This window comes from Carassius carassius, chromosome 13, assembly GCF_963082965.1.
Source record: "Carassius carassius chromosome 13, fCarCar2.1, whole genome shotgun sequence".
Classification (NCBI taxonomy): domain Eukaryota; kingdom Metazoa; phylum Chordata; class Actinopteri; order Cypriniformes; family Cyprinidae; genus Carassius; species Carassius carassius.
The window spans coordinates 28,374,710-28,390,883 of NC_081767.1; the positions used below are offsets into that span (position 1 = coordinate 28,374,710).

The 16,174-nt window shown below is 35.2% G+C and overlaps 2 protein-coding genes across 4 annotated transcripts in view; one reads left to right on the plus strand and one right to left on the minus strand.

Annotated features, from left to right (window-relative positions):
• Positions 1–5,802, minus strand: part of LOC132156284 (protein bicaudal D homolog 1-like) — a 39,104-nt gene extending 33,302 nt beyond the window's left edge. For all 3 annotated transcript variants that reach the window (XM_059565221.1, XM_059565220.1, XM_059565219.1), the window contains exon 1: positions 5,275–5,802. In XM_059565221.1, the coding sequence (XP_059421204.1) occupies positions 5,275–5,490 (216 nt within the window). In that variant the 5' untranslated portion in view covers positions 5,491–5,802. The remainder of the gene's footprint in view (positions 1–5,274) is intronic.
• A 2,715-nt stretch (positions 5,803–8,517) lies between these two features.
• Positions 8,518–15,432, plus strand: LOC132156285 (solute carrier family 23 member 1-like). Its single transcript, XM_059565222.1, has 12 exons — positions 8,518–8,672; positions 9,283–9,426; positions 10,153–10,310; positions 11,684–11,843; positions 12,009–12,190; positions 12,668–12,788; positions 12,863–13,019; positions 13,174–13,427; positions 13,612–13,776; positions 14,323–14,431; positions 14,555–14,650; positions 14,882–15,432. The coding sequence occupies exons 1-12, from the start codon at positions 8,544–8,546 to the stop codon at positions 15,085–15,087; spliced, it is 1,881 nt and encodes a 626-aa protein (XP_059421205.1). The 5' UTR covers positions 8,518–8,543; the 3' UTR covers positions 15,088–15,432.
• Positions 15,433–16,174: the final 742 nt, after the last annotated feature.

The window sequence follows — 16,174 nt, forward strand, 5'->3', positions numbered from 1 at the left end:
CTCATCATACTAAACAGTCAACAGTAAATTTGCTCCACCTCCCGAGGCAATGAAAACAAGTCCATTCATCACAGTTAAAATGGTATGATTTGGTTTTATATGGTATGCTGTCCCTCCTTTTTTCTCTTTTTTAGAGTGTCGTCAGTCATAGGCAAAGACTAGGCCAGGTCTGGAGTATTTAAGGGCGGGCAGTAAACTGCTCTGTATAGAGAGGTTGTATTCCAGTCCTCTGCCTCAAGCATCTTATAACAATGTCACTTAGTAGCCATCCTTAGAGAGCGAGCGTCCTACATACATGCTGGGAAGGGAACTGAGGTAGGACAGGGTCCCATTTAATTAGCACACAGGTCAGGAGCCAAGCATGGGCCACTACCACCTGAACACACAAACACTGAAGGGCGGGAAACTTCCACCAAAATAAAAGTAGCTGATTTTAGGTTTGAAAATGTTGATAATTCATATAAAAAATGAAAATGTATTTTTTAGGTGCACTATATAATAATGTTATCTTTATTTAATACTCATTTTTTATGAGTAGAAATACTTGTAAGTAGAAATACTTGAAGACAAAGAGAGAGAAGTACAGGAAATGTGCTGATGACCGTGATACACTCTATAAGGCAGCAAATGGATTTGTCACACTTAGAGGGAGAACAAATAAGGGATATAGAGTCTATAGTCTACAATTGGCTGAAACAATCATAACTGTAAGAGCAGAGTACAGACTTTATTCATTTCATTGACAGAGGCCAAAGTTTCTTTTACAGCAGCCAGTGAAGTTGCAGTCTAGAAAGTTGAAGAAAAGCAACAATCAATACATACACCCATGGGTAAAGCAGACCGGCTCTTTCCCAAAGTCTCATTGCAGCAGAAATAACAAGCAAAAAACTGCATGGTCTTAGGCAGTTTCTGCACTGAGAGAAGTAAACAGTACAGGCCTGAAACCGTACCAGTTCTGTAGAGCCACTACTGTTTGATATTTTCAGATCCACCCAGAACTCTGAAAATCACTCTCCTTGAGAGACCGGTCTCATCCCTGTGCATGATTTTAATAAAATGTATTAAATCATTCAAAAAAAGATCCAGAAAAACAATTTATCAGAAAATTAAACAGAATTTGGGGGGAAATAAAAATTTAGAAGGCCCTAAAAAATGACTTTTGTTGAACTTTCAATAAATTGTTTTTAAATATATCTTTTTGTATATTTATCCTGAATCTGGGAAGAAATAAAACAGATAAGGGCCCTAAATTTATGCATTTGGCAGATGCTTTTATCTAAATCCTTACTTCTAAGAATGAGCAATGAAATAGTGATCCCTATAAGTATAAAATTAATTAGGTCTTTTCTCTGTAGTGGCAGTGAAAACGCTGTTTATTGGTATTAATTTGAGTGTGGTGCTGCAACAATCATTTGCATCAGAGACTTGAATCAATATCTCTTACCCCTGGGTAATCTTGAGAGAAGAGGTCCTTTGTGCCAAGAGGTTAGGCTATGGGGGCTGGGTAGATAAACTAGGGCCTGTACGACCAGTCTTTATCAATCAGCTCCTACTGATGTTCTGAGGGGGAGGCAGCCACGAGTCCTATGAGGCTTCCTTTATACTCTGTCCTTCTGTCTGTCTCTTACTACATCACTTTCCTTTACTTTCTCAGTCTAGGACAGGCAGATTTATGACGCCATATATGGACGACCTAGAAATGCTCTATGCCCCTTTGTGAGTATTTAAAAGAGGCCCGACAGTAACTAAGGACAGGACTCAAAGTGTTTATCAAAGTTCCCGATTTTATTTCCACCCTACCTTTCAGTACCACTTACATTATTACTTTATTTACTGCCATCTGAACTGTTTTATAACTTTAATAAAGAGGTACAGATCGATGACTTTGAGCGGCTTCATGCTCAAGGTTAAAGTACTTGCATTCATGAAGCTCAAAAAGTAAACCATGATGCTAGCAACACCAAGATCATAGGTTTGACTTCCAGGGAATGCATAATTACATGTTTAACATGAATGCTTTGATAAAAGTATAAATGCAAATGTATAGCTTAGTATGTAAAAAATTGACCCATTTCTACTAACTGTGAATTCCATACAATTGTAACAGCTAAGATATGAGATGTGTGCAGCATCTTCCACAAAGCAAGATTTCACTGTATAGATCAAGTCACATCAAGAGCATTTCAGTGGAAACAGATCTGTAGGGCACTATTGTTCAAGTACACACACACACACACACACACACACACACCCTGAATTTGTAACCATAAAACACTCAACACTCTATTTCCTCGGTTTCCTGAGGGATTGAAAAACATTTTGAGCTCTATTTGCCGTTTACCACAAATAGATTAAAAAACAAATGCATAACAGTGAATCATTTTACTCCTTAGATCTGCATAGCTGAAGATGTTTCATTTCTATGCAACAAGTAAATAAAAACAAAACATTTTGTCAATTTACTCATCCACATTTTATTAAAAAGACTCTTCCACAGAACACAAAATAATATATATATTTGTTTTCTCTTGTTTTTTCTAACATTGTTTCGGACCCCATTGACTTTCATTATATGGACAAAACAGTTCAAACATTAGAAATATCTTCTGTGTTCTACAGAAATAACAAAGTCTTACAGATTTGGAATGACTTGAAGGTAAGAACTTTCCCTTTAAGCTGGGTTTTGGGGTTAATACTATTGTAGCATTTTCTTTTTGGCAACATTTAATAAACTAATGGTATTGACCTGTTTTCCATTGGCCAAATTCTAATAATTATCTAATTATCTATCAAAAGACTAAAATATGTGCACAAAAATATCCTTCACCTATAGAAAACAAACATGCCCACAGTTATGTTCAACACACAACACTATACTACGACTTATAAAAACAAACAAAAAGGTGTGCATACAGTGAAGGCATATCTTAAAAAGATTTCATATGGCATTTCCTTCCTCTTGCACATTCAGACAATCTGATTTGCAAGTAAATTCTGGCAGAACTCTCAAAGGAATTGAGCAGGTAGCTCAAAGGCAAATAGTGCAGTGTGGTCTTTTCTGTTTTATATTCATCAAAATAAAGGAGAAATGTGGACAGATAAGGAGAAAAGAGACCAAACACAGAAGGCCAATCCTTGAGAGGAAATATCACCGACTCGTGCCCTTCATGAGACTATCAGCTGCAGACAGACTCTATTTCAAACAGCACAGATGCTTTGAACATAAACAGAGATACAGATCCGAAAGGCAAGAAGTAAAACAGAAAGTGCATTATTGATTGTACTATGAATCTTAGATGATAAAGCAACATTTAAAGTGTCTGCACTGTCTGTACTCAAAGTGTTTCTAAATAAACATGCATTTCTAATTTTTCTGAAATTAAATCTGAATAGATCAAATGGAATACTGCATTGCAAATAACTTACAGATGCTGCACAGGCCTATGCAATTCCAAACTAATTGATACGATGAAGGCAAATTATGTCAAACTCACACCAATTTTGGGGCTGGTTTTGAACGACATGCTATGTCATGATTTGCATGAGAGAGTTAGTTAAATACAAGCCCTCAGGGCAGACTAGTCTGATCTAGGGGGAGCTGCCATGAAAAAAATGCAATTACTGACACAGTTTCATGACAGTTATTCACTGCAAATGACTCACTGCTGTCAGTGAATAAATATAAATGTCTGAGATAAGCTTTCATACATATTTTCAAGCTAAACAAAGACCCATTAGTCATAGTCGTTGGCCTTCCATTGCGCTTAACTTCAGGAGAATTTAGGGATCAGGCAAACACAAAGACACACATACAATAGTTAATACACATTCTTTAAAATATACTACTCCAAATAACAATTGATATTTGTATGTGTCATTTTCTGAAGATGAATTTGAGCTAGACTTTGATTTTTATTAATACTAAAAACACCTAAACAAAGGTCAAAATTCATCAATTCATCAAAGAATCCTTAACAAATGTATCCCAGCGTCCACAAAAAAATTAAGCATCACAACTGCTTTCAACAACACTGATAATAGTACTACATGTTTGAAGACTGGAGTAATGCTTCAGCTTTGCCATTAAAGGAATACATTACATTTTCAAATCTGTTCAAATAGAAAAGAGTTATTTAAAATTGTAATAATGTTACAAAACATTACAGTTTATACTGTCTTTTAAAATCACATAAATGCCACCTTGGTGAGAGTTTGTTTTTTGTTTTTTTAAACTTCCAGACCCCAAACTTCAGCAATGTAATGTAGATTAATACAACAAAACACCCATCAATTACGACATATGAGAAAATTTAGATTTAACAATTCAACACCCTAAGCCTTTATGTCTTCATTAACATTGACAATCAACATTAATGGATACATAAATGCAACCACAGTTCCTGGATCACTGTAGCAATGAGAAAGTATCCTGTTCCATTGCTTTTGGTCTAAATGTTCCTCTGTCTCTCTCCTTTCATCCTTATCTCTTCATCATTTCACCTCTCTAAAAGAGTCCATTTGTCCCATATATGTTACACTGTGCTCGATCGAATACACTAACAAAACAGCAAAGGGTGTCAACTTTGGATGGCTACTGTATACTCCATATGCCTCACTATACTTATAGTTGAGGGTATAAGGAAAAAACATGGGCTGATGTTTGAGGGTAAATACAGTATGATGTATTGAACTGAAAGTGTATTATAACAACACAAACGATACATACAAGCATCGCACATTACTTGCATAACACTAACAAGCCAACATTTGCTTAGTTCTGTCTGAGTTTTATAAAAACCAATAAACAGACAATACAATTTTGCTTAATATATATATGCCATATTGAGTAAACATCTTATTGACTGACATTAGACACAGATACATAGAGAGAAGACAACATTTCCCAGCAGGGATGGACATTATGGGCCAAGATCCCAAAAAACTTACAGACACACTAAATATCCTATACCTGTGAGCTGTGACACCAGAATCAATCCCCTCTTGAGAATGAAAACTCATGATTGAACAATATTTTAAAATATACTTACAAAAAAGTAACAGGAAAATACTATTAGAAATAAGTACTGTTAGTGAAAGACGGCTTTAAATACATATCAAATATTATTTGTCTATGCGTGTAGGCTATAGCTACATAAATTAGAGAGCTAGACAGAGAGTCAAATGAAATACATCTCTCTCAATTCCAAATGTGTTGTTTACACACACATGAATAAACACATATACTGTACAGCAGACCATCCGAGCTGTGTTTACCTCATGCAGCTGCTCTAGCTCCTGTTTGAGAGCCTCCTGCTCGGTCTCCAGCTCCGCGTACTGCTGCTTGAGCGTCTGGTTCTCCTCCAGCACCACCAGACCGCATTCCGCAGCCCGGATCTTCTCCCGGTTCGCTTCAGCGAGCTCTCGAGTCAGCCTCTCTACCTCGGCCCGGTAATGATCCACCGATTCCCCGCATCCTCCACCGGCTGCCATAGCCTCCAGTCTCCGGTCGGGTGAAATGTCTGCTTCCTCCGTTACCGTCACTCTCGCGCTCTCAGAGAGGCGGAGGCTGATGAGGAGATTCAGGTGGATGCTGCAGTCCAGCCGATGCGCCTCCTGTTTGCTGTTGCTTAAATGATGTTTACACAAGTGGCATATGAACTAGACTCGACTTCTTCATTGTAAATAGTGCCGTGATAAACTGCACTAATGTTCCATCCCTCAAAGACATTTTTTTTTCGTTTCCAACTTGCATTCCAATATTTTGAGGAAAAGCGGCGCCATCTACCCGGAATGCAAACTGGGCAGAAGTTGATTCTGTCTATCAATATGTGTCGTCACTCCATACCCCCACCCCTCATCAATTACACCGTCTTGTTTTTTTATTTTTATATTTTTATACTGTATATTATATATGAAATATACAGTAGGAGTAGGCTATATGTAAAGGTCAATAGAAAAATAGTAATGCTAATTATAATTAGTTACATCATATGTGTTAATTATAATAATACATTCTAATATTGGACAGAAGTATTCACTATTATTATTATTATTATTATTATTATTATGTTTCGTGTGTATAGCCTACACACACACACACCCCCCCCCCACACACAAACGCATCACATATGGTTTCAGAAATATCAGAAATTCTCAGCTACATTGCAACACTTATTATTATTATTATTATTATTATGTTTGATTATTATTAGGGCGAAGGTGTATGAAAACATGCATTATTTACAAATTAAGGTATATATATTTATATATTGCGCCACCTGTTGGACAAATAAATCAATTACATTCTTAAAGACAAATGAGCAAAGAATTTGATTTGCAGGCATGAAAATGTATTTCTTTCTTTCTTTCTTTTTTTAAAGGCTCTTAATTATGCATTGTTTACATAGGCGGCTGGTCTTTGAAAGTCCAATCTTTACCAATTATATTTAAAAATACGATAATCAAGAAAAACTTTGCATGAACAGTCATGCAGATTCATTGTTTAATGGTGTGTGAAGGTTTTCTTAATCATTAAAATCTGAGCTATAATCATGAAGATTCTGAAAGTTATAAAGTAACCCAACAACTTTAAGCCACAAACACCACAGGTCCCAGTTACAAAAGGATTATAAACTATAAAACTGTAATTTACTGTGTTTCTACTGCCATTGAAACAATCACTGATCACTGAAATTAAGATATTTGACAATAATTGCTACATAATTCCTTTAGTCTCTACCTTACTTAAGCTGAATGTAACACTGGACGTGACACATTCCTGATCCAGAAAGCACTTGAATGAAGCATGTCTAAGTACATTATAAGCATAAGAAGTAAACAGGCTAAGAAAAAGACCTCACTGTACTTCTGTCAGTTTTCCCCAGCCTGTGTGTGATTTAGTTTTCTCAGACTTTGTGGCACATCTACTGGATTCAGCTTTTCAAACATAATAATTTGATTAGCCAAGCACATCATTATGTGTGTGCAGAGGTGAAAAATCACATGTGCATTATCTAGAAAACTTCCTTTTACAATCATTAACGCATGGGACTTTCAAAACTGTGAGATTCATTTCATCTGAGGAATGTCTGTTAAGGTAATGAAAGAAATGTACTTATGTTCACCAGAACGATGGGATTTTTCAAAGTAACAGCCCATTGGGCATATATCAGGCTGGTCTGATGAAAGAATGATTGGATGATTAGGTTTGTCCTGTCACTATCTTAAATAAATCTCCAAAATGAGAGGCATGTGATACATAGTATTTGGGAAGTCTTGCACTAGCCTGGTTCAGAGAGCCTCACTCAAATGTAAAACCATGCTCACGTTCATTACTCCCTGCAGAACATTTGGCATATACTGAATCACTTATACTAGTTTGTTGCACATTTACCTCCAGTAAATGTTTCTCATACTAGGTTTATTTCTGAAAGTGAGTTTTTTTTAATGGGCACATAGCCTAAAATTGGGATGTGTGTGAGAGTGGTTGAGGAGTCTGATGGCTTGGGGGAAGTACATGTATACCTCAAATGCCCTGCAAGTTGCTTTTAGATAAAAAAAATCTGGCAAATGAATACATGTTAATATAAATAAGCTGCAGGCAGTGTATGAAAAATCTATTTTTTTTTTTTTAATAGAAACAAAACATATTTTTCTTACATATATACACGCAGGTGTGTGTATTTACATATACATAATAAACATACACAGTACTCATGCATATATTATGTAGACAAAACTTTTATTTTGGATGTGATTAATCTAGCACTAATATATATATATATATATATATATATATATATATTTATATATACACACACACATACATGCATACATACATATATATATATATATATATATATATATATATATATAGTGTTTTGTTTTCATTTAAAGTTTTGATTATTTTTGTGTTTTTGCCATTTTTATGAATTATTGATTTTTTTATGTCTGTGTGTTTTCCTTTTATTTTAGTTTTAGTTTGTTCAAATAGTTTGAGTCATTTTAGTACATCAAGTTAAACTAAAGGAAAATTATGCTGTTTTAGCAACTAGCTGGAATAAAATAAGAGTACATTTACTTGATTGCATGTAATGTTTATTTAAAGTAACTAACCTTAATATTTTAGTTAACTATTTTTTTGCTAGATAAACCTGCAATCAAGTTACTATGTAAACCCAGCAATCATTCAACAACTTTAAAGGATCCTTGCCCTGAGATAAGTAATAAATTATTCACTTTTGAAAAAAAGAAAGAAAGAAAGAAAGAAAGAAGAAAGAAAGGTTTTGAAGATGCATTGCATGGTGATTAACATGCATGCAAATATACTGGTGCACATGTACACATTAGTGTGTGTTAGAGTGTATTCCTAAGCCAGAAGCCAGAGCAGCACGTGGCTCTGGTCAGCTGCCTGCTAGTTGTGGTGTAATTGAGTTCACATGAGCAGCTGATAGGTCCCACAGCATTTACAATCAGTGGCAGTATCCCCAAACCCAATCCCGTGTCTCTGTTTTTCCCCTCCTTTCTCTACTCTCTTCTTTTTTATGCTGTCCTTAGCTCTTGCCCTCTCTCTTATTAGAAAGTGTAATATCTCTGTTATAACACTGTCTCCTGCCTTCACACTCATGGCTCCAGAGAAAACCAGTGACGGGTTGGACAACCACGCATTTGCTGTGAGTAACCTCCATTAACAGACATACATTTTTAGGTAGAATTACTAATTTCTTTCTTAAATTAATCTTAGAGCTTCTGGAAGATTGAATATACTGTAGGAACATTACATTTCAAAAGACTGTGATCATGAGTGCATAATGGGTCTTGCTTTTACTGCGTAAATCTAAGTTATAGCAGACTTTTGCCAGGATATGAGATCCTTAAAATCACACAGTTATAAAAATTTGATAATTTTTGAAAAAAATTTTATGATCTATGTTGTAACCAAAGATTTTAATCACTCTTGATCATGCATGTGTTACTCATGTTTGTTATTGTTGTCATGCTCAATGTGGAACTGGAGCAGTGTGTGTGCGTGTGTTTATCACTCACAGATCATGACGCATATTTAATTTTTATTTTGAAATGCCATATAATAATAATAATAATTATTAAATTCAATTAAATCAATCAAAAATAAATCAATAAATAGATTTGGGGAAGGGGGCTATTGGTTTTTTAAACAAATAATATTCACATGTGCAAAGTGAAATTGATGGAAAATTAGGAGAGGGTGTTGATTGAAAACAGCTAAGCCAGAAACTGAATTTGAGTGTTTTCTGACTTTAGGTTGATGGTATAGACCATTTCTGTGAGTTACCAGAGAATAAAAATGGAAGTGATCATTTTTCTGAGGAGGGAGACAGTATCAAGCTAGCATATTGTGTCACTGATATTCCACCATGGTACCTTTGCATCTTTTTGGGGATTCAGGTAAGTGGCCTGCACACATCTACCTGTGGAACAAGTTAGACCTGTGTAACATGTTAGATTTGTACAATAAAATTTATCTTATATTATCAGTCCTTTAACTCAATTCCAATCTACCAATCTTGATTAGAGTGTGCACTATGAACAGCATTGTATTCATCAGTGCCAATAAAAAACAGTTCCAATGTACAGGTGGAACAAAAAACTGTTCCAAGAAAATCTGTTTGTGTATGTATTTTGTTTTTTTTTAATCTGGCTTTTATGGCCCATATACAGTACTATGCAATAGTGAGAACAAGAAGCTCACATTCAAGGAAAATCACCGTAATTTTATTCAGAAGCCCAAACTGAGCAGATACATGCAATTTGCTGCAGTTGTTGTTATATTTATGGCCAAAAAGTAAAGTGAAATTATGATAGCTTGTAATGTAAATCAAAGAGATCTTTATAACAATACTTATATAATATCAAATAGCAATTATCACTCTATATCTCCCAATAATATGATTTCGTAAGATGATATTTAAATATTGAACTTTTCAACAACGTTTTGATCATAGTGACCATTTAAAGGCCTTTTTTATATACAATTGAACTTATACTGATTTCTAAAAATTTATGCAAAACAAATGCATTTTCTCTATTGGTGTTAGACCTTTAGTCTTCACTGTGCATAGAATGTGTTACAGAAAGAACGTACATAACAATTTCTCTCCATTTCTCTGACAGCACTATCTTACTGCTTTTGGTGGCATCATAGCCATTCCTCTGATACTGTCCCAGGGCCTTTGTCTACAGCATGACGGACTCACGCAAAGCCACCTTATCAGCACTATCTTCTTCGTGTCAGGGGTGTGCACCTTACTCCAGGTCACTTTTGGAGTGAGGTAAGGTTACTTTTATCACTCTCGGCAAAGTCATATTTCACAAGCAAATAACAGAATTCAGAAACAGTGCCAGAACCAAGGCCAAGGGCAGTGCACCAAGTAGGAAGATATGTAATGACACGTAAAGAATATTTTAAGGATGAGGTGTAACACTGAAACAATGAAACACTGTTTGTGTTCTGTTGTGTTCATCTTCTTGAATCATGCAGGGTTGTCTTGTGGTTACTGAGACACATGGGACTGTCCTTGTCAATTATTTAACCAGGGGTGTTTAGTTCTAAAAAAGCTTGTTTGATTATAAAATAACCTTGATTTTCTGAAGAACGTTTATGATGCAGTTTGCTTTGAATTAATTTATCCAACTATTTGTCATAAGATCAATTTTATATAATTAAAATGGGTCATTCATGAGTATATACAACATATACATTACATATTATTATTATTATTTTGACCGTTTTCCTCTCAATAATAATAAAAAGTTATATAAAGAGTTACTTATGTTCCAGATAAACCGTCTCCCAAGACAACAATCCAAAGATTCAATCCAAGGGTTCATAATAATGTAGGCTTAGCAGCAATGTTTTCACCGTCTGATAAGCCTCTGCACTATAGGCAGAAGTCCTATCGCGTTCTTTTGTTGGTGCTACTTGACCCAAATAAAAGGGAGAAGAAATCCTGCTATATGTTAACTCTACAGATCTTCAAGAGCATACTATTCAAACATGATGGATCCAAATCAGTCTGTTATTGAAGTACAGCAGCCAGAAATATGTAGGACTTTGGTCAGAGTGATTCCTGCAGAAGCTAAAAACCGTAATAGGATTGGGAATTTTTCATTTTATTATCTTGAAGTTCAGCACATTTTAAATCCACATTCCTCAGGAATCTCAGCTGTGGAGCTCCCTTTTGTGTGAAGCAATAGAATTATATTATAATTAATTCAAGAAAAATGTCTTAACACCCCTTAAACCATGCAAATTACCTTTTGTAGGCATAACTGATTTGGTGTAAGATTGCATAAATGACTCTATATGTTAACTTGTATAATAAATTCTTTATATACAGTACCATAGAAGTACCATAAATCTATTAACAACAGAACAGCTTTACCTTGTTTTTGACGCGCTGAGATGGATTAAAGACTTGCCTTTTAGTGAGGAATCACGGAGGTTTGAGAATGACATACTAAAATTGTCAAGTTGACAAAAGGGTTTGAATGTGAAATTCAATTAATGAACTGAAAAGCAGAGGGTGGAAAGACACATCTCAACACTAATGTCAGAAGAACCTATGTACTTCTTGAAAAGAAATAACAAAAACAACAAGCGCTAGATTTTTGGTGACAAGGCTCTTCTTTTTCCTAATGCAAGGTTACCCATTCTCCAGGGTGGAACTTTTACACTCCTGTCGCCCACCATGGCTTTGCTATCAATGCCTGAATGGACCTGTCCAGCTTGGACGCAGAACGCAAGCCTAGTTAACACCTCTTCCCCTGAGTTCATTCATGTTTGGCAAAGTCGAATGCGAGTGGTGAGTATCTCAATAACTGATAGACTCTCTATGTAAGGACTCATGAACATATGAGACTGATAAGTAGATCCAAATAGTTTTGAAACTTAAACCACTCACATTTAAAAATACAATGGCTATACTGTTAAAAATTATATCTTAATTGTATAATGCATCTCTACACAGCTCCAAGGCTCGATCATGGTGGGCTCCCTATTCCAAGTGCTGGTGGGATTCTCTGGTCTAATTGGCCTTTTCATGCGTTTCATTGGCCCTTTGACCATTGCACCAACTATTTCCCTAATCGGCTTATCACTATTTGACTCTGCTGGAATGAATGCAGGACACCACTGGGGCATCTCTTCCATGTGTGTTATTCTCAAAACGAATCATCATTAATGAAAATATATAAAAATACATACTACACAGCACACAATTTGCTGATTTTGAACAAACAAGCAATCACATTTAAGGCTACAGAAAACAAAACACCCCAAAGTGATGTAACTGAGTCAAAAATAAAGTAGCATATAAACTGATTCAAACATGTGAATCATTTATGTGAATTGGTTAATGTGTATGAATTGTCCAAAAGAAATGATTCACTATTAGGAATCAGAATACCAACTGAATATTTTAGTTAAGTTTGTAGCCTTTTGACTTTTAGTTAGTTACTCCCCAATACTGTTCCCACAATAGTAGCTAGCCAATGTTTTAGTTTAAGTCAAACTCTCATGTTCAGTGTTCATTTTTGGTATACTGCTTGATATAGTCTCTGGACATGTAATGCTTTTTTAAACTTGAGCTGTCAGAAAGCCTTAACACCGTCTCATTGTCCTCCGCAGGACAACGTGTTTGATTGTGATATTCTCACAGTACCTCCGTCATATTGCCATCCCCTTCCCCAAATACAGCAAAGCCAAGAAGTTTCACACCACCAGGATTTACATATTTCAGATTCTGCCTGTAAGTCTTATATCTGTTTTCTAAATATTAATGCTCCTTAAAAATACGTTTATAAGCAAGGTGTGCTTTCTTAGGTCCTGCTAGGAATCACTCTGTCATGGTTGATTTGCTACCTGCTGACGATCTACAATGTCCTGCCCTCAGACCCTGATAAATATGGCTATCTAGCTCGGACTGACATTAAAGGAGATGTTATAGGCAGGGCGCCTTGGTTCAGATTTCCTTATCCAGGTATTTCAACCAGCACAATTAAGAGCAATAAAGTATTTTATATGCCCATATTCTTACAGGAATCATAGTTTATTATTGCTGATGTATTCTCAGATAAGCTATTGAAATCTTTAATATATTATGTTTTTTTACGGCTATGTAACTGTATTCCCAGGTCAATGGGGAGTGCCGACTGTTAGTCTGGCAGGAGTTTTTGGAATCCTGGCAGGGGTCATATCCTCCATGATTGAGTCAGTGGGTGATTATCATGCCTGTGCCAGGTTATCTGGTGCCCCACCACCACCAAGACATGCCATCAACAGGGGCATTGGCATTGAAGGCATCGGGTGTCTGCTGGCAGGTGCCTGGGGAACAGGCAACGGAACCACCTCTTACAGTGAGAACATAGGAGCATTGGGTATCACCAAGGTACGGTAAGTTTTACAATACGTTTTACTGGTCAAAATGTATATTTGAATATACTTCACAATGATTGCATAGGCTCCCAACACTACTTTCTAATTTTATTTATTTATCTAATTATATATATATAAATGGGAGAGAGATTGTTTGGCATGTTTTCTGTGAACTATGACCTTTCATCTTTTTTCAGGTTGGTAGTCGCATGGTGATTGTGTGCAGTGGCTTTGTAATGATTATAATGGGAATTTTTGGGAAAATCGGAGCCATATTTACTACAATACCAACACCTGTTATTGGAGGAATGTTTCTGGTCATGTTCGGGGTCATTATGGCTGCTGGTGTTTCAAGCCTACAGGTAAAAACAGTACTGTTAATGCAAAAGGGAATATATCAGGGAAAATGTGAGATGTGCTCAAGTAAAGTACCAACACTACCATTCAAAAGTTTAGGGTCAGTGCAAATTTTTTAACATACTGTATTGATAGAACTCTCTTAAGCTCACTAAGATCAAATTTTTTATTAAACCTATAGCAGAAACAGCAATATTTTGTAATATTATTAATTTTAAATAACTATTTTACATAATATATTTTAAATTTTCATTTATTCCTGTGATGGCAAAGCTGAATTTTTCAGCAGTCATTAGTCTTTAGTTTGATTTGGTGCTCAAGAAACATTTCTTATTATGATCAACATTGAGAACAGATGTGCTGCTTAATATTTTAGTGAAAACTATTTTTTTTTCAGGATTCTTTAATGAATACAAAGCATTTACTTGAAATATTTTCTAACATTACATTCTTACATTATACAGTATTGCAACATTATATTCATATTTTTTCAATATCAATATGCTTCATATGATGTTTTATTATCATGGCTGATTTCCATTTTTTATTAGTATACAGACATGAACTCTTCACGCAACATCTTCATCTTTGGATTCTCTATGTTCACTGGGCTTGCCATTCCCAACTGGATAATGAAAAACCCCACATCCATTGCAACAGGTATTTATTACTATGATAAGTACCAGAAAAACACGTTACAGACTCTTTATACGTACAGACACATCTGCTGTCAAAACACCTTTTGCATTCCAAATATGTTTTCTTTCTTACTTTCTGCATTAGGAGTTGTTGAACTGGACCATGTACTTCAAGTGCTTCTGACAACAAGTATGTTTGTTGGAGGATTCTTTGGATTTCTCTTTGATAATACAATACCTGGTGAGTTCTGCTAATAATCTGCTTCAATTACTGTGCCTATTCCTAATGCACATTGAAAAAGACACGTTCAATTTAGAGTATTATTGTTCACTGTACTCCATGCATCTCCCCTTTGCTTTATGTATGCAAATATAACAAATAAAACATTTTAAATGAATAAATCTGACTAATCAAGCAACTTTTGAGACTGTGCAATAACTGTTTCTTAATATCTGTTTATTATACCTGCAGGAACGAAACGTGAACGAGGCATTATTGCATGGAAAAAGGCCCACCAAAATGAGTCAGACAACACTTTAGAAAGTGATGACGTGTACGGACTGCCCTTTGGAATTAATAGCTGCCTTTCCTCCTTCACATGGACAAAATATGTGCCCTTCTGCCCAACACACAAAGTCAGCAGACAGGATGACACACCGTCCAGTTTGGATTCTTAGGACACCAAATCAGAATCCAACAAAGGTGATACACACATCATAGCGGGAGTGGCACTATAGTCTGTGATGAGGACTTCCATCTTAAATAAGTAACAAATAAGTCACATCTAGAGGTACGGACTGAACTGAGAAGGCAGCTATCCCCATGCACATAATGAAACATTTCATCTAAAGCTGTACTGTGCAAAGATCTCTCTCTTTTTTTCATCTCTTTCAATTATCTGTAAACAATGTTAACATTAATTATTTTTTTTATCTTTTTTTTTTCTTTTCTAAATGGTGCTCTAGGGGTGATTTCAAATAAGAATGGGAAGAGCCTCAATAGAAAGCAACTGTAAACATTTATTCATAATGTCTTGTTTCTTTTTTTATGCTTATAATTTTAAATGAAAAAGATTATATATTGCTGACAAACTGTATATTGCACTTTGTACACATATTTTAACCATGTTTTAAATAAATTATTTTCTCTTCCTTTTACTTTAGATGTCATATGTAAGGAATAATTGATGACGGGCTGTTGAATTATTAGAAAAATAATGCATAATATATATATATATATATATATATATATATATATATATATATATATATATATATATATATATATATATATATATATATATGTGTGTGTGTGTGTGTGTGTGTAACCCATCATCTCAACTTTTTATAAATAAATGTCACCATCTACTGCATATTTGATTAATTTTGCTTGCTTAATGTTTAGGACATAGCAGGAAAATTCGTTCTCAATTTGGCAAATTTACAGTATTTGTTAACCGTTTTTGTTTTATAGCTTTGAACAGATTAATGAAGGGTCGATTCAGTCGTCTCTTTGGGCTTGGGTCATCTGCTAAGCAATGTACATTCTCATGAAGATACTTACACCCTGGAAGAGAGCAGAAGTCAGCCTATGTACCTCTGCCAGCTTCTTGAGCTCAGATGACTCTGGCTTTTACATTTGCCAATTCTTCATTTAGTATGGAGAAATTTACCATTTGTGGACTTCAACCCGGTCAAAAGGATCTATGACACAGAAGCACAAAAACATATTTAACTTATTGATGCAAGACATGCTTTTAATGCT

Coding starts and splice junctions, on each gene's coding strand:
- LOC132156285 (XM_059565222.1), top strand. CDS start 8,544: ATGCTGTCCTTAGCTCTTGCCCTCTCTCTTATTAGAAAGTGTAATATC. Junction 13,428..13,611: donor GAGCATTGGGTATCACCAAG/GTACGGTAAGTT, acceptor ATCTTTTTTCAG/GTTGGTAGTCGCATGGTGAT. Junction 13,777..14,322: donor CTGGTGTTTCAAGCCTACAG/GTAAAAACAGTA, acceptor ATTTTTTATTAG/TATACAGACATGAACTCTTC.